We start from the raw sequence: 19,347 nt of genomic DNA on the forward strand, positions 1-19,347 counted from the left end.
GGGAGGCAGAGGCAGGCGGATCTCTATGAGTTCGAGACCAGCCTGGTCTACAGAGCTAGTGCCAGGACAGGCTCCAAAGCCACAGAGAAACCCTGTCTCAAAAAATAAATAAATAAATAAATAAATAAATAAATAAAATAATTAAAGAAACAAATTTAAAAATGGCAGTGGAGAAAAGCATAAAGCCAGCATTTCCCAGCTTCTCAGTGAGGCCAGGTGACACATGCCTTAAACCAGCTCTTTGTGAGTCCGAGGCCAGCTTGGACCAGGCAGAACTATGAGACCCCGTCTCAGACAACCAAACAGACAAATAGACAAAAACACAAAAGAAACACAGGTCAGCAGCTTTCATGGACACGTATGACCTTTCTCTAGAAAAGCTAGCCCACCAAGCCTAGGACTGTGTAGTTGTATCATGTTACAATAAGGCAGTCGGTACCAAGAAGGCAAGGACGGGTCAGCATGAGGAGCATGGGAAGACACCCCACCAGAGGAAGGAGGCAAGGCTGCCTTGTGCACCCTCAGCTAGAGCAAAGCGGAAGGTTTTGTCCCCGAGACCTATACTCTCACCACCCAATCTAGCGCAGAGACACAGAAGTGAAAAGATCGATCGTTAAGGTTGGAAAAGAGGCAGTGAAATGCTGTCCCAAAAGAGCAAGCAGGGGTGTGTGACATTCCAAGGAACCTCTGGACCGCCTGGGACTTGGAACGCAAGATGGTAGGTGCAAGACCAATATACAAGACTGGCTTTGTTTCTACAAAGACTAGCAGGGCAACTCACAAAAACAGCGAATTAAACCCTCTCTAGGTCTGTAGCCAAACCCAGGAGAACACCACCAGCAAGTCTTCCTGCTCATAGCTTCTGTGAACTAACATTAAACATCCACAAGCTCATTCTCAACCTTCAGGGAAAGCATGGTACACCATTAGGGTGGAATCTGACTTTGCAAGAAAAAAAAAATGAAGTAGCTATCTGTCCTTTTGTACTAAGGGCTCTTGATATCAAACAAGGGAAGCTGATCACTAAAGTCTTGACACTAGAACGCTGTGTGTCTGATGCCCAGACAACACCAATACATAGACTGGCAGAGCGCGGGAGAAGTAAGATGATCGTTACATGGTTTCTCTGCAGCTTTGGAGCCTGACCTGGAACTAGTTCTGGTAGTCCAGGCTGGGCTCGAACTCCCAGAGATCCGCCTGCCTCTGCCTCCAGAGTGCTGGGATTAAAGGCGTGCTCCATCATCGCCCCGGCTGGTATGGAGTTTTCTACAGAGATCCACGTTCTAAAATTGACTGCGGTGATGACTGCACTATTGGGAATGACCCAAAACCACAGAGCTGCAATAATTTCAGGAGTGATGGCCACGGCCCACAGGCTCTACCTCAGCAAAACTACTATGTGTTGTATGAATGGCTGGTGACCAGAAGCCACATTGGGAGGCGCGACAGCGTGCAGGAGGCTTGGGGATCAGAAGCGCCATGTTGTACAGAGGTTGTCCTGCCCACTCTACCCTACAGCTGAGCCCTACAGACACCGATAAAGACTAGGATAGCAAAATAGTTTTGAATAGAAAACACAAAGGGCTTTGCTTCACACCCAACGTGGGAAACTTATTTAAAGCTAAGGTTACTCAGCCAGCGGGGAATTTGGCAGAAACAGAACTCCAGAACAGGCCTTCTCAAAGGTGTGAATTCAGTACAATTCCAACATCCATATGGAAAAAACGAGCTCTCCACTTACCTCACATCTCACACAAAGGGACCCAGAGATCAGAATGTGAAGAGTACATGCATACCAAGCTCCAGCTTAGGCAGACAAAATCTTAGTAAGCCAGACTCAGGATTGCAATTCTGAACCAAGACTGCAGCAAAAAGCCAAGACCAACCTTGGATACATAGAAGACCATCTCAAAAAACAAAAATAAAACCTCTAGTTGGCCATAAAAATATGAATAAACCGGTCTCATTGGACATAATAGCTCGTACTTTTTTCTTTTGGTTTTTCCAGAGGGTTTCTCCTTGTAGTTCTGACTGTCCTGGAACTTGTTCTATAGATCAGGCTGGCCTCAAACTCACAAACATCTGCCTGCCTCTGCCTCCCAAGTCCTGGGATTAAAGGTGTGTGCCACCATTGCCCGGCTAGAAAATCTTTTTATATATATTTGACAAAGAACTTGTTTGTAAATTAGATCAGAAACTCTTACACACCCTTTAAAGAAAACTGGATAAAGGGCTGGAGAAACGGCTCTGTGGTTAAGAGCACTGGCTGCTCTTGCAAAAGACCCAGATTCAACTCCCAGCACCCACATGGTGGCTCACAACCATCCTTAACTCCACTTACAGGGCATCCAATGCCGTGTTCTGACTTCTTTGGGTACCAGACATGCACCGGTAGACATGCAGACACACAAGTACAACATTCATACACACAAAAGAAATCTAAAAATAAAAAGGAGGCAGGAAGCGACAGGGACGCGGGACAAAAACCAACACCATATTGATGAGGGCCAAGCACAGCGCAGACCACCCACATGTAGGACAACAACTTACCAAGAAAGTCAAGAGTACACCCAGGGACACCAGGGACACCTGCAGAGGGGCAGAGATTCCAGAGGAGCAGTGGTGCCAGCACCGAATGCATGTGTTACTGTAGGGAAGCCACGCCTCAAAACTGGCTTAACTGGCTGGAGAGATGCTCAAAGGTTAAGAGTGCGCATGCTCTTGCAGAGAACTCATCTCAGGTCATTCACTATTGCCTGTAACTCTAGCTCCATGGTGACTGGATGCCTCTGGCTTTTCACGCTAATGTGCACATAACCACACAGAGAGACACACAGATACACATAATTTTAAAAAAAATAAATCAGGAAGAAAATAATAAAAATTGGCTTAAGGCGATGGATGTGGAAGTTTATAGTTATAGTCCCAATACTTGGGAGGTTGAGGCAGGAGACATAGGCCAGCAGGGCTACACAGTAAGACCCTATCTCAACAAAACGGAATAACTGCCTAAAGTGGAAATCTCAGGATTCAAGAAAGGAGGCTATGGGGAAGAACCCCGCTAAAGCCAAGGCTAGACCAACCGAGGAGGCACCACAATAGGTGTCCAAAGAACCTCAGGGGAGCCATATGGGCCAGCACTGCCTTTACTTACCCCAGCTGCAAGGTATTGTCTCTAATCGGGAAGCAGATCCTCCTGCAGCAGCTGGCAGCACCCCTACCTATGCTAACTTTCCTTCTTGGGCCCCACCCTGTGAAACCAGTGATAATTGGGTCCCTCTATGGGCCAATATGGGCTCAGACTACATGTCTCTGCCCAGGTCAAGAGTGATCAGTGGGGCGTCTGCAGACAGCACCCTAATACAGCGCCCCTCTTTTCTCTTGGGTGGAATACTCTCTGAGAGGCACCATGCCCCTGAGCCATTCAGGAAAGGCTTTCAGTAAACTGTGTATCTTACTAGGAAACCTGGGATACGGTGAGCAAGACTACCCAGACAGGAGCCCTCCTCAGCACACTGGCTCTGTGCAGGCCTGGGCAGTCAGCCAGTTCTATGGTAGCAATCTGCCATCGCTCCCCTTTCAAACCCCAAGCACCACCTTGTGGGTTTCTCTTGGTAAGCAGTCAGGGTAATCATGTCACTATGTGCTGGGCAAGTCCCAACAGTGTCCATCCATGCCAAGGAGCGCGGATAGTGGAGACAGCGGGAGAGCAGCCACAACCCCCCAACTTTACGCAGCCCTCACGTGGCACCCCCACAGACGTGGACACCAATGCTTCTGCCTCATAGAACAGTCAGGAGAATGGGCAGAAGCCAGTCGTAGGTGCCCTGGGAAGGAAGATGGCATCAACGCATCTGCAGGGCTTTGTTTCAGACTTCTAGAGATCAGCAGCTGGCAGCAACATCTGAGATTTTCCAGGGTACAGAGGAGTTGGCGTTGCCATCAGTGCCTACTGAAGGGTTGGGGGAAGGCACAGCATGGGGAGCTCAGTGACCTGGGTCAGGATTTCCCATGGGACAAGACAAGGAGGCCTGCTGGAGCTGGCCACTGCCATGCTCTCTTGGTCTCCCTAACCTTCATCCTGCCCTATCATAGGAACCTCCTTAAGTTGGCATGACCTTGACCTGAGCCACAGCTCAGTAACTATGGTTCCCAGAAAGTGAAGCAGCAGCATGCCTGTTTCTACCACTATGGGGTGGGGGGATGCAGCGCAGATTTACCCCAGAAGATGAACAGAAGGCCTTGTGAGTAAAACCTGAGCACAACCAGGTCCCTAGGTCTCCCCAGACCAGATCCCACACTGCCCCGCTGGGTCTGTGGCTGTGACTAAGGCAGCCTCTCACTCTTGGGTCACCGTCTGCATGTAGACAACACTACCCAGGAGGGAGCCCTGAGAGCTCAGATAAGCTTCCTGTACCAGGGAAGGAAGGACAGGGTCGTGGGGAGGGAGAAGAAGGGAAGTGGCTTGGGCTGTGGCTCTGCCTGTATCCTTGGCTATGTGGGATCCAGGACTGGAGCATCAGTCTCCTGCTCTTGAAGAGCTGGCCACTGCTGCACTGGAGGCAGACAACTGACAATCTCTCTAGCTTGGGGAGCATGGCTCCAAGAGTGTGCAATTGTGTGTGCTTTACTCCTGGAGAGGAATTACCCGCAGCCCAAAGGGAGTGATATTGGATATCTTCTGCCTGTCCTCTCGTTCTCTCTCTATGACTATCCCAAGTGCCCACTGCCAGCACAGCAGGGCCGGGAGCAAGTTCCTCTGCCCGCTGCCCTGCTACGAAAGTCTAGGGCACTAGAAGGGTTACCCTCTGTAGGCTGAGATAAGTAGGGTGGGCAGGAAGCAGAGACGGGTATCCTGCTGTGTAAACTGAGACAGTCATGCCTGGGAGGGTGGAGCTCTGTCCTGCCACAGAGCTTCTCTGTGGTCTTGCTTCTAACAGCAATGCCTGACAACTAAGATCAGAATAGGAGTCAGAGGGAGGGGACAAAAGTGGCTCAAGGCACAGCGGGCTGAGTGGGTGCCGCATTATTTAGTCAAGACAGGGTCTAATGTAACCCAGTCTGGCCTCAAACTCCCTATGTTGTCAATAACCTTCAAGTTCTGAACCCCCTGCCTCCACCTCCTAGTGCAAGAATTACAGGGTGGATCATCACACTTGGTTTTAGAGGTGCTGTTTCGAGCGGTACAGCAAGGCACACTGAGAATGGTTCCTAAAGAAAAGGGTGGCGAGGGGGGTCCTAGCAGCCATTACATACACACAGGACACACAGTGAACAGCAAGACTGTGGGTCCCTGCGTAGCACTGGCCAGCCCCTCCCTTGGGAAACTGAAGCCAAAAAGACTCTTCGTAGGAGCACCTGGGAACAGTCCCGAGCACAGCAGCTCAGACTTCGGCGTCTTGCCTGAGCAAGGAGCAACGGGCGACCAGCTCCCAAGTGGTGGGCACAAGTCTATCCCCAGACAAGGCCAGACCCAGGGAGCCTGCAGCTCCATGGTCAGTCAGGGCCAGGTCTTCCCTACCTGCTCATCCCATGGCTCGCTTCCCAAGCACGCCCCAGGTAGCAAAGTCACCACCAATAACCTAGATTTTAACCAAGAAATGGCACACCCCCTTCTCTGCCCCACTTACGGGCCTGCTGAGGAGAAGACACAAGGAAACCTAGACTGTACACAGGGGCCAACAGAGCAGGGCCGGCCTCACGGCCTGCTTTCCCGCACACCCCATCACCACAAAATGGGTCAGGCAGGATTCCCTCCTGATACCCAAGCCCCACAGAACAGCCTTGGTGAGATCTCTGCCCCACAGCCCCTAAACTGAGAACTGTCTGTGAACCAAGAGAGCTGAAGTGTTCCACTCTGCAGAACCTTCCAAGGCCACTGTCCAGCTGGCTCCTCAGAAAACCTGTTGAAGCAACTGTCCCTGTGCAGCAGGCAAGGTTAAGGAGTCTGACTGGTCAGTCAAGCATCGAAGAGCAAGTTTAACACGTGGATACGGCATACATTTTGCTCTGTTCCCACTCTCCCAAACTCCATAGCCAAAGCTACCCCAGGAGGCAGGGGCTATACAAGGATGGTCCTGAGGGACGAGTGAGATGGGACCCTTTCCTGGCTCTGTGGAATCCCAGAGAGCAGACCCCCTGCAGAGTTGTGTTCAGCCATCAGTGTGGTGTGGAAAAGAGACTAAAGTAACAACTCCTACACTACAGAAACTGCCAAGCCTTGGGGTCCAGGAACCAAAGGTTTTTGGACCTTCCCTAGCCTCCTAACCAGTGGTCAGCAGGGGTGGAGGACCCCATACACTGGTGGTTTCCCTGGAGTGGGCCTGTCCACCCTGACCAGTCCAGTGGCTAGCATGTATCTTGCTATCAGGAGAAAACCAGCTACAGTCCTCACCATGAAAAGGAAACAGAAGTTATCTATGCAGATCCAGCCCAGTTCTGAAACACTTATACAAAAGTGCAAAACTCATTAAAGCCGAAGGGGACTCCTGGGCCAGAGACCTTCAGCTCCTTCACTTGTTCCATGCCAGGCAGAAACTCTCTGCACACCCACCATGCTACAACTCTGGCAGACTAGTGTCCATCACCTCCTGCCTAACTCTCCCAGCCCACACCCCTTGCCTACCACACAGTGATTCTACACCAGGCTGCCATCATTATACAGGCCCACTATGCAACATGCCCTCTGTAGGCTGTTTGCCAGGCCCTGCCATGTGTTACCTGCATAGTTTCCTGTGGCCTTAATGTACATCTGGCCGTACTGCTCCTCCACCATGGTGTCATAGGCCTCGTCATCCTCCTCATCCTCCTCGTTGTGGTAGGAGGTGGGGCTGTCAGTGGTGGGTAGGCTGCTGGCCCCAGGACTGGTCCGCTCCCCCTGGGGATAGGGTACCTGCTGGATGTTGGGGATGAGAGTGGCCAGGCTTGGCACACCATAGTAGGAGACTCGAGGCAGCTTTAGAGGGGCTGTGCCAGGCGTCCCTGCAGCACCTGTAGCTACTGCCACACCATCTCGAGGGCCCGTCTCCAGTGGGCGCTTAGAAGCCAGGCCCGGGCCAGTGGCAGGCGGCATCTCCATGGCTTCATGCTTTACACGGGTCAGAAGTGGGATGGGCACGGAAGGGGATGCGACATAGGCAGCAGTGGCCGGTTGCAGCTGGTTGCAGGGACTCTGGGGCTCTGAGCTGGCATCCTCAATCATGGCGGTCTGCGAGTCACAGTGGGGTGAGCTCACCTTGAACATGAGGTCTGTGCCCCGCTCTACGATGTGCTGGATCTGCAGGAAGCCTGCTGTGTACATGACCACAAGCTGCTCACTGGCCGCCATGGTGAGCTTGCCCGTGTAGCAGAAGGACAGAATCTGCTGGAAGCAAGCAGGCGGCACAGTGCCCGGCAGCTCGAAAGCACTCTTGCTATTACCACTGAAGAGGTCTCGGAAATAGAGGCTGCTGGCGGCCAGGACGGCACGGTGGGCCTTGAAGGCCTGGCCCTTGACCACAATGGACACATCACAGTAGAGGCCCAGCAGGCGCTGCTCATTCAGACAGCCAAGCACTGTGTTCCCGAAGTTGGGGATCTCGATGTGCAGCATCTGAGACATGGCGGGTGCAGGGGTTGGGTGGGCTTCAGACTCAGCGTGGGGCAGACTGGATGAGGCACATCTGTGGGGGGAGAGGACACTGTGGTCAATGAACTGCCAGAAGCCCCCATCCCATCTAGTAACCAGCTCCCAGCCTCTGACAAGGCAGAGGACAGTGCCCTGCTCAGGCACTCTCCCTAGCTAGAATTCCCCCCCCCCCGCCCCTGCCCCATACACACACACACACACCAAGGGCTTGGGGGTGAGCTGCTCAGAATCCAGATCCTGGCTTGGAAGCAGGACCGAGATCCTGAGTCCCTACACAGGTACCTCTGTCACCTACCCCATCCTCAGCACCCATGGACTGCTCCCAACAACTCTGAGGGGAGGGCTTCTTTCTCCCATCTCGGCAGAGGACACCTCACAGAGGCCTGAAGCCTCCAGAGAACAAGACAGGAGTGAGCTAGACAGACAAGTCACCCACTGGTTGTGATGGGAGGGGTAAGAACAGGAAGAAGCCCAAGATTGATCTCAGGGACTCCCCTCTAGAGGGAAAAAGTTCCCTCGGAACCAAGAAGCCCCTCACTGCACTGCCTTCCTTGGGAAGAACGTCCCAGAGCAGAGAGAGCTTTAGTTTCAGGTTTGTTTTCTTTCTTTGCCAGCTGAGCAGCCTGCGGAGGGCACTCTGAGGAACTGCAGAGCAGCTGCCCTCCTCCCACATCCCTTGCTCAGCTTCAAGCTTCCTCTGAGGGGCAAGGAGGGACGAGGAGCATTAGGAAGGTGGACTAAGGCCGGGAGAACTCTGTGGGCTCCTTCTTCCACTCTTCCCTTGGGGACAGACCTCTTATCTGCCGGGTGGAAGGGCTATGGTGCACTCTGTGCTTCCTGGCAGCTCTCTGGCTCCCCAAACCCGGACCCAGGTCCTGGGCGCCCTCAGGGATGCAAAAGGAGTTGGCGCTTGTCGCAGAGCAGCCTCGCGCCTGTGCGCCCTCCCTCCGCCCCACTTCCAAAACTGGCCAATCCCTGCTGGCTTGGTCCCAGCCCAGGTAACTAGAAGGGTCTCAGGACTAAACCCGCCAGGGGGCAGGGGTGGGGGCAGGCTGCCACTGTTTATCAGCACAGGACACTGCTGATGGCGGGTGGGGGTGGCCGGAGAAGGCTCAGGCCCTGGCCCAACTCTGCAGAGCCGCACAAAGGGCCGCTGTGTCCCGCGGAGGAAAGTGCGGGCGGCCGCAGAGGCGCCGGGTGGCTGGAGAGGAGGGCGGAGCCACCCTGCGCCAGGAGTTGGGCAGGTGGGCGCAGCGCCGGGGCGTCCCGCAGTGCCCCCGCTGCAGAGAAGTTGCTGAGCTGGCCCGCAGGCATCAGCCAGAGAGGAAAGACCTACCTTTAGCGGCTGTGGCCGGCAGCAGACACTGCCCGCTCAGCCTGGCAGCAGGCTCCCGCACGCCGGCCCGCCAGCTGCTCGGGGAATGCAGCAAGGAACCCTGAGGTGGGGAGGGTGTGAGGAGCCCTGCAGGAGGGGTGGGGGTGGCAGAGAGCTGGGCGCTGGGCTCGGCGGCCGCAGCTCAGCTGCACCCAGGCCGGCTCTCCCGGGCAGCGCACAGCATCTCAATGAAGCAGCCGGATGCAGACGAACATCCAGGCAGCTCTCGGGAATGAATAGCCGCCTTTGATTTGGGAGCTGAAGTAAATGCCAGCTCCCAGCCCCAGCTTTAAAAACAGTGGCGCGTTGGTGCCAGAGGAATGCACGGCTCCGGGTGTTGGTGCAAGACAGACTTTTGATGACTCACTGCAATGCAAACAAAGATGGCAGAAATACTGTACTGTACGTGGAGAAATGCTTCGTGGTGCCACGGCAACTGAGACAGCTTGGAAATTTATAGTGCAGTTTTGCATATGAATTACCCAGTAAACTGCCTCTCTGCCATCCTGTACAGACCCAGTGTCAAAGCATTTAAACTATTCCAAACAGTCTGCAGAGCTGGCAGAGCATCTAGCTTAACTCTTCCTGGGTAGCGAGAAGCTGGGCAGGAGGCAGGGCAGGGGGGCTACGGAGTGAGGAAGGATGGATGGCAGAACCAACGTGGGGAAGGGGTTCAAGCTCAGCCAGGAGAGGGGGGAAGCAGGAAAAGAGGATGCCAGAGGGGTCCTAAAGAGGCACAGACTGGGAAGGGGCAGGACCCTGGAGCTATCTCCCCCACTTCTCTTGGGGCCTCAGAGCCATGTACCTGAGTACCCTGATGAGCCACAATAGGCCCTGTGGGTCCAGAACTTTGCCACCAGCCCACCCCCATCTTCTTATCCCTGAGCAATTCTTTAAGAAAGGAACAACTCTGTGGCCAGGCAGACCCCTGCAGAGCTGAAGCCTGCCTGCTCTTTGGTCTCCCTGAAACACATCTTGGAAAGGAAGACCAGCTATGCAGCCTAAGGTGTCTCTCTGCCCTTTATGAGGTCTTTTTCTAGGAAGGCGCAGCCACACTCTGCTTGTGCAAAGGGTAGGCACCTCCTAGAGGCTTACACCATTTGCTTAACCGCAAGGGCCTTAGGGAGAGCTACAGACATAGCCAACATCAATTTCCCTCACCTGTCACTAATGTGCTTCCAGAAAAAAAAAAAAATTCCACCTGCAAAGCTGGACAGGGTCAAGGTAGCAATGGTGATGTCTACTGAGCAGTGCTATCAAGGTGACACAGGCTGGAAGGAGGTGGCGGCATTAATGGTCCCTCATTCCCAGTGTACCCTCCAAGGCACCAAGAGAACAAAAAAAGAGCCATCTGGCACCTCCCTATATACACACTGTGGGCTCCAGACAAAAAGCCGCTGAACAGAGATGGGAGGAAATCCAGGTGTGGAAGCTGCTAGCAGCTCAGCCTGCAAAGCCCTCCAAGCCTTTCTCCAAATCTTCTTTGCCTCCTAAAGGAAGTAATGAGGACCCTCGGGATAGCCGTGAGGCTCACTGGGACTTCGAAGCTATTAACTAGTGTTCAGGCCTGCTGAAGGGCTGTTTCACAGCCAGGAGATCCTGGGTTTTTATAGGGTCACCACCAGGAGATCCTGGGTTTTTATAGGGTCACCTCTGGACCATACCCTACCCAGAACAGACCCTCCACTTTCCTACTTAGGAAACCTAACAAGTAGGCTTATAAGCCGGTCTCGGGCAGGGCTAGGTGTGCTCAGGCCTGTATGGGCCACTGGCTGGCTGCTGGGCCTGACTAGAGAGGGATTGTGCTGCTCAGAGACACAGCACAGAAGACAAAAGGGCTTCAGCACTCACCACAGGCAACCCCAACCAACCAGAGGCTCTCCTGAATCCTCGCCAGGGGGACAGAAGCCAGCAAAGCTGCACATTACCCAGCTCCAGTAGGGTCCCAATACCCAGGGCTAAGCTGATCAGTAACCAGGGACAAAGAATCAGAGGACACAGTAAAGCTCCTGGGATCAGCCCCTACCTGGCTTGTGGGCCAAGCTGAAATTCTATGTCCTGCCAGCATCAGCCATTTCCTATGACCTGCAGTCTCAGGTGTCAGCTGTGCACTGGGGGTCAAGGTGGACTCTGGGGAAGTTACTGAGCACGGTATGAGAGCGACTCTGTAAAGCCCGCAGCGTGGGCCTGCTACCTTGTAGACTGACGATGTCTACAGTTCGCTTTGACCTGAGCAAGTGAGGCATTTGTGTCCATACCTCAGGGGCTGGTGCCCAGGACCTGGGCCAGTCCGGCTCACGTAGAAAGGGGGCCATTATTCTCCCAGAAGGTGATGAGGCCAACCTGGTCCCCAGGGACTGAGGACAACTGGCTCCTTTACTACCTTGTCCTCGGGTCACCTGTGCTGGCAAGGCTGACGCCTGCACCCAGCCTACGAGAACCAGACCGGGGCTGGTTTTAGGTTGCTTTCTTAGAAGCCTTGGCTGGGACGAAAACAAAGCTGAACTTTAGGAGAAAAGAATCAAATAAAGGCTTGGCTTACGCTCCAGAACCGTGAAAGTAAGACTTGCCAGGGCTGACCCCAAGGCTGCAGCTAGAGGATTGGGAGCTTTGCACCTAAGTGGGCCAAAGGGCGGCTTGGTAGGAAGGCCAGAGCCTGACTCCAGCAGCAAGGCCTCCTCTCTCTACACTCACCCTATGTAGTGGTGTCCGGCTGTGCTCTGCAACCTCTGGACTCTTCCGGAACTCAGTTTCCCTTCTTGACCAGCAGGGCTTTCTACGGTGAGCTCTGCTATATTCGTTTGCTTATGGAAATGTCTAGACTCAAGCAGTAAATTGGCAGTCTTTGCCTTTGCTAATCTCATCCATCCTCACGGTGCCTGCACTGAGAAATGATCTCTGCATAACCACCTTCAGGACGGACCCCACCTTGGGAAACCCATGAAAACATCCCAAAGTCAAGCACAATCCCACTGCTAGTCTCACCTTTGGTACCTTGCCCCACAAAACGAGGCTCTTGGGAGTTCCCAGAAATCTCCAGATGGGTGAGGTCTTTGTAGATAATTCCCCAAGGGAGACTAAGGTCCTTGAAAGTACCAAAACCAACAGGTAGATGTGGAAAGCAAACTGATGGGGGGGGGGGCTAATTAAGGACAGAGGTGAAGGTTCTAGAACTATATCCAGATACACTTGCACACAGGGGCCAGGCAGTGTACCACCAGAGTTCAGTTTCCAAGCAGAGGAGATTCATTCATGTCCAAGGAAGGATCCCAGTGAGAACACAGATTTCATCAACACAGCACTCCAGGTATACCCAGGTCTCAGAACCATGCCTCTGGGAAGCAAAGGCACAAAACATCTGGCAGGCACAAAAACCACTCCAAGGATATCTCCAGGGACAGGACAAGTTCACCAATAGGCACAGGCCAACCTTCACAACATCCCCAAGGCCTAGAGGTCCTGTCTCGAATCTGGCAGAAACCCCTCCATCCCACCAAGGACTCTAGGAACTTGCTAGACAGTGGCACAGCACTGGGAAAGATGGTTCTTGGTGTGTCTGCATGATGGCTACCAGCAAGGGAAGGAAGGAGAGAGAAATTAAATTAATTTGCAGGATTTAATTTTGTCAATTTAATAAGAAGTTCTGGACCTCAACAAACACACAGGTACCACCACACAGTTGCCAAGGATGGAAGAAGGTACCGCAAGGAAACCCCACCCAGGCAGTCTCGCCATCCCAGTCAGGCCAGAAGCACCAGAAGGTTTGTACAAGGCATCAACCCCAGGAGGGACTGCAGATGGAGGCTACCAGAGGACATAGGCAGGAGCATGTGGGGTTCCAGGAACACAGCCTGGCATGAGCTCAGTGAAAACAGCAAAGAACCCCTTTCTGTTAGGGAAGGGAGTCTGCTTCCTTCCTAACAGCTGACTAGGCATGCCATCACCAGGGAATAGCGGGGGGGGGGGGGGGGGGGGGGGGGGGGGGGGGGGGGGGGGGCACCAGAGCTCTGGGTTAACCCTCCCAGGGTCCTGGCTGCTGGCTTGGGAGTGTTCAAGTCTCCAAGAGCCGGGTGAGGCACCAGGTTGGCCCTGAGGTTTGCATTAAACTTTTAAAACGCCATCAGGCAGAGCTGGGCTGCCCCCGGCCTTGCTGCTAATGGAAGCTTCAGCATCTCACACAAGGCAAGTAGAAGCAAGGGCTGCAGAACGTGGTCTTGGCTGCCAACGCCCCTTCCCACGGTGCTCATGCTAACTGCATATATGCTGCTTGCTTGCCCATCTGAACCCCTCTAGATGATCCAAGGGAGAAGACTGGGATCACAGACCAGGGAGCCACAGACCCAGAGCCTGAGTCCTGGACATCTGATTATCAAAGTCCCTGGCTTCCCACTTTTGATATCCAGGGTCATAGGAGTCTTTGGTCACCAAATGACAAGAGCAAGGATGTGAGGTCCTGCTCAACCGACTGGATTCTGGGTACCAGAGCTACCACTGCATAATGTCCCCAGGATTCTGTCACTAGAGGAGACTATATCTCAGCCTCCATCCTTGGGGAAAGAGAAGAGGCACAGGGATCTCCCCAGCTCTGGGTCACAGAAGAGGAGGCAGTTCCCCAACATATGATAGGTCCCTAGTTCAGGTCACAGAAGAGGAGGCAGTTCCAACATATGATAGGTCTCTTTGGAGAAACAGGGAGGAACCACATAAACCCCTTTAGTGAGGTTCTTTCCTTCAACAAGTCATGAGCAGCCTCCACCCCAGACCACAGGCCTGGGCCATAAAAGCCTGTTTTAACTGCACAACCCAATGTTTGCCTGGAAGCTTTTTTCTTCCCTTTCTCTCTCTCGCTCTCTCTCTCTCTCTCTCTCTCTCTGAAGGAAAAGAGAGACAAGCCAATTCAAAAGTTGGCTTGTCAATCTTTTCCCCCTTGCTGCTCTTTGTCAGTCCTTAGGGAGGACAAAACAAACGTGGGGGGGGGGTTTGAGCTGCAATCACCCACACCCAAGGATCACAATGACAGGCTTGCTATTACTAACAACCGTCAGTCTTGCATCTGACAGCACTGGGCCTTATGGGTAGTATGGCCCAGTAGAACCTTACATGCACAGGAACAGCACAAGCAGACAACACCTTCTAATGTCCACAGCTCGTCCAAGGCATATTCACCTGTCCCAATCAGTCCGTGTCCTTCTAAGTCAGCGGTTCCCAACCTGTAGGTTGCAACCAAGGGGTTGCATATTAGATATCCCGCATATCAGAGATTTACGTCACGATTTATAACAGTAGCAGAATTATAGATATGAATTAGCAATATAATCATTTGATGATTAGGAGTCACCACGACACGAGGGACTGTATTAAAGGGTCGTGGCATTAGGAAGGGAGAGAGCACTGATCTAAGCGCTGGGGCTTTTACTCGATCACGGCTGGAGTAAGCAAAATAATGCATGTCTTGCAGAATAGGTAAATCACTAGGAGATGGGGGTGCGGTACACCAGGAATGCCCCCACACAAGCCCAACACCCTCTCTTGTTGTATCTGACTCCTGGCTTCCCAGCCCTGCAGACCAACTGCAAAATTCTCCTGAGCCACAGGCTGGTTCCAGAAGGTTTCCAAAGAATTAAGCCGTGTTTTGAGAAGAGCCGACAATCTTCCCTACTCGTATTTGTAATTTAAATAACGTAAGCTTGAAGAGTGTCTCCCTTGGGCACAGTTTAATAACTTAAAAAGCCAGTGCCAGCTCAGCATGCACCTGCCCCCTTGGCCCTCCCTGGGAAGCAACTCCCTGTTCCTGGCCCACCAGGGTTACTCCATAGCCGACAGCAGGGGCAGCTGTCTCTGCCCGCCCCTTTCACTAGTGGGCCTGCCAGAGGTCCCATAGCAGCCTGTGACCTTGACCCTCCCCACCAAGGCATTAGGGGAGGGTCACCTGGAGCTCTGGAGCCGGGCAGGGGGTGGCATAGACGCCTGCTGGGCTGTGGGTCACCCAATCAGTACAGACAGCCACTTCCCAGCACACCCCATTTTTAATATTCATAGATCTCCTCATCTGCATATCATGCCATAAATAGTCAGAGAGGCGAGGTAAGACACAAAGATCCCCTGCATTTCTAATTATGCTTAAAAAGCTAATGTAAATCAGAGACACACAGAACACTAAATCAGCTGGGAGGACACAGCCGAGAAGCCCCCAGCTCCACGCCCAAGGTAGCTGCTAGTGAGAGGCCCAAAGGACCCAAGAATGACCTTGGGGGGGGGAGTCAGTCACACCTGGGTGTGTCCCCAAAATAGGACCGTGGGCATCCTTCCATTTTCTCACCTACCTGGTCCAACACAGTCTCTAACCTCAACCCCCACTCTCAACAGAGCAGCAGACACACAGGACAGAAGAAAAGCTCTTGGGGCTGCCATGGGCCCTGAACACCACACACCTGGCTGCACACAACCTGCCATAACACCACACACCTGGCTGCACACAACCTGCCAGAGCTTCCGAAAGCCTTGTCTGGGAGTTGATCTTGAGAGAATCAGATGCTTCCCTTCTTGGGGCCATTCGTGACTGAAGGGCCAGGAAACGTGAGGGTAGTGCTAGGCAGAATACTAAGCCAATGAAGAGTCCCCACCCCAAATGACAGCACGGTCCCTTGAAGGTTCCAGCCCTGCACAGGCAGATGAGGTACAACTCCCCCACCTTTAGGGAAAAGAGCATGGAGACCCACAGGATAAAAAGTTCTGGGCCAGAGGTGAGGGCACAAGCCAGTAAGTGAGGGCCAACCTGGGAACCCACACTACTGCATATGGCACTAACCCAAGGGTGGCATTTAAACAGATCCCAGTATTGCTGGAACCCCATCAAGGGTACCCCAATAGACCCTGGACCAATACATCAGAAAAGGGACAGTTCATAGTACTTAGCTCTTCCCAGGATGATCAGATGGGACCAAGGGTCCAGACAAGGGCCAACTCCCTGTGCTGAGAACAGAAAACATGCTGAGGGCACTTCTGGCCACCAGCTAGAGAACACAAGGCCAAAAGCGCTGAGTGGGAGGCCAGGGGCTGGATGAGGGGCAACAGCCGCTCTTAGTCCTAGACACCAGTCCCGGCAGGCAGTCTCAAGAAGGACATGCCAAGTCTGTGCCGTAGAGGACTAGAACAGGGCCCTGTACAAGTAGAGGACTAGAACAGGGCCCTGTACAAAAGCTTTGTATCTCGACAAAAGTAAGAGGAGAGAGTGGCCTGCAGGTATCAGGCTTGGGAGCCAGACCCAAGCACACAGTTCAAGTGCTCCCTGATCTTATTTGTCATTTGGGTGTAGCTTAGAGACATTAGTGCAGAAGTTTGCTGGAACCTGGATAAGAATAAGACACTGAATAAGAAGCATCTGTCTTTCAGCAAAGCACCTAGGGTCAGCAGTCCCAGCCACCAACACAATCAGATGGAAAATGGTTCTCAGCTAGGAAGGTGGGCCTCTGTGCAGGGGGTCCAGGGTGTGCGTGCACACGCTTGTGTGTGTGTGTGTGTGTGTGTGTGTGTGTGTGTGCATGTTTCACACTTCCCCAGCTTGACTTAGGGCCCTCAGTCAAGACTCAACCTGACTTCCTACCCAGGACTGGGATCCTGACCCTCTCCCTCTAGGCCAACTTGGAGGACAACTGTGGGAGGCACAGGCCCAAAGACACAAGAGTTACGCTGCTCACTGTTGGTGAAGCGACTGCCACCCGCATCTGCCCTGGCAGCAGGCCCAGAACTATTTTTAAGCCCATTTACTAGAAATCCCACAAATTAAAGGAAATATGGATAATGCAGCAGGAATCCTGGGGGGCAAATTAAGGCTGCACAGAGTCTGCTCGTGTTCCACAGCGGAGTCTTAACTGGGAAACTCGCCTGCTCAACCTGTGCGTAGCACCCACTGAGTTCCGTAAGGAGGACTGGGGACTTGCGCTGGGCCCAGGGACTAGGAAACATCCAGTGCCCAGACTGTTATACATCAGGCCATAAAAGGTAATTGCTGATATGAAAAACCTAAGCGCCCAGCTCACAGGAGTCCTCAGATGGGGGATTCCAACAGCTAACAGCAGTAGCAGCTGCAGCCACCCTTTCCAGAAAGTGAGGTGTCTCTCTCAGCCCCAAGACTCACCACCTGCCCACCACTGCCAATGAGGTTCAGGAACCCCCCCCCCCAAGCCACATCCTACTGTAGTAAACAGTAAACAACCAAAGCCCTTGGGAAAGGCTGTGATAAGGCCCTCACTGGCCAATTCATGCGGCTTTCACAAGCCGCAGGATCAAGCTGACACCTCCAGATTGTACAGAAACTGGGGTACAGAGCCTGAGTGAGTGGGAGCTGACACCAGGGACAGCACAGGCTACCGGGACAAGCATCTGTTGGGTTGTGAATAGATCTGGGCTGTGTGGTCCCAAGCTGGGTGTGGTGGTGTGTGCCTTTAATCCCAGCACTCAGGGAACAGAAGCCCCTGGATCTTTGTGAGTTCGAGGCCAGCCTGGTCTATATAGTGAGTTCCAAGACAGCTTGGGTTATGTATCCAAAACACAAAGCAAGAATTAGGTTCAAATCTGACGGCGTCCAGAAACAGGGGACTCCGTCACCATGATGGATGCCTGCCAAGGACCCCATTCTGTCACCAAATGTCCAGCCCTACCAGGTCTAAAAGTTCAAATTAGGGCAAGACAGAACAACACTGGCATTATACCCTTTACCATGGCCATAAGGGGTACACTCTGGCTGGAGGCAGAGTCAAGCACACATTCTCCTCGACAGGAAAAGGGGAGGAAGGACAGTTCTTGGCATTGACCACAGCAGCCACACCACACCTGTACCCTGGGTCCAGGCAGTCTCCTCTGATAAGATGGGTCTGCTGGGTTTAGGACAAGCAAAAATACAACAACAGAACCGGAACCATGTAATATCAATCCCAGGTGCTAACAGGCTAAAAAAAAGCTATCTAAAACATTGGGGCTGACCAGGCCGGGCAAACCCATAACCTCAGACCACCAGCAGAGACGAGGAAGATTTCCCTGGTCCAGGGAAAGTCTCTCTGGCTTGCTGCTTAACTGTACAGCTGTTTCCAGATTTCCTTCCTTGGGGAGACATAACCACCTACTCCCCCAATAAAGCCCCAAGCTCCATTGCTGAACCTGCAGCTATCTCAGACCCCAACTTCAAAATCCTTCTCCTTCTATCTCATTCTTTCAGGCGGCTGCCAACATTAAACCTTGCCTGCCTCTGTTGTTTTTCTCTCAAATAAAATTTCCCCTTAGTCCATTTTAATACTTTTTTTTGTTTGGGGTGTGTGTGTGTGTGTGTGTGTGCGCGCGCGCGCATACGCGCGCGCGCGTGCGTGCGTGTGTTTGTAGACAGGGTTTCTCTGTGGAGCCCTGGCTGTCCCGGAACATACTCTGTAGACCAGGCTGGCCTCAAATTCAGAGATCTGCCTGCCTCTGCCTCCCACATTCTGGGATTAAAGACGCGTGCCACCAATGCTCAGCTTTTAAAATTTAAAATTCTTTTATTACCAAGACTAAGAACTTCAAAAGGGAACAAGGTGTGGTGCTGCACTCTGGAGGCTGAGGCTGGTGGGTCAGAATTGAAGGTCACCTTGAGTTACAAATGGCAGGTGTGGACTGTAGGCCTCAGGAGACTGCCTCAAAACAAGACAGAGCTGGGCCCCTTCGGGCTCACCGTTTTAAAATCTACTCTTATGCCTGGGCGTGGTAGTACACGCCTTTAACCCCAGCACTAGCGAAGCAGAGGTAGGTGAGTCTGGAGGTCAGCCTGGTCTACCTACACAGCAAGTTCCAGGACAGCCAGAGCTGTTGATTCTCTATCTCAAAACAAACAACACGTTCAGCACTCTAAGCTACAGTAGTTTAGGCTGTGCGGTACTGATAAAAAACAGGTGTAGACCGAATAGGCTGGATCAAAAAAAAACATCCCCTCGCCATATAATAAAACACAAAGCATACAGAATAAAGAAAGAATATTAAGAGCCACGAAGGAAAAAGGCCAAGTTACTTACAAAGAACCTTCATCTGGTGATGGATGGATGGAGATAGAGACAGAGACCCACACTGGAGCACTGGACTGAGCTCCCAAGGTCCCAATGAGGAGCGGATGGAGGGAGAACACGAGCAAGGATGTCAGGACCACGAGGGGTGCACCCACCCACTGAGACAGTGGGGCTGATCTATTGGGAGCTCACCAAGGCCAGCTGGACTGTGACTGAAAAAGCATGGGATAAAACCGGACTCTCTGATCATGGCGAACAATGAGGGCTGATGAGAAGCCAAGGACAATGGCACGGGGTTTTGATCCTACTTCATGTTC

The 19,347-nt window shown here is 52.8% G+C and overlaps 1 protein-coding gene across 1 annotated transcript in view; it reads right to left on the reverse strand.

Moving 5' to 3' along the window:
* Positions 1 to 19,347, reverse strand: part of Nacc2 (NACC family member 2) — a 67,857-nt gene that overhangs the window by 27,244 nt on the left and 21,266 nt on the right. The window contains exon 2 of the mRNA XM_050155003.1: positions 6,721 to 7,661. Within this exon, the coding sequence (XP_050010960.1) occupies positions 6,721 to 7,600 (880 nt within the window). The 5' untranslated portion in view covers positions 7,601 to 7,661. The remainder of the gene's footprint in view (positions 1 to 6,720; positions 7,662 to 19,347) is intronic.

The sequence above is a fragment of the Alexandromys fortis genome, unplaced genomic scaffold (assembly GCF_014885135.2).
Source record: "Alexandromys fortis isolate MF-2015 unplaced genomic scaffold, M_Fortis_MF-2015_v1.1 scaffold_72, whole genome shotgun sequence".
NCBI lineage: Eukaryota > Metazoa > Chordata > Mammalia > Rodentia > Cricetidae > Alexandromys > Alexandromys fortis.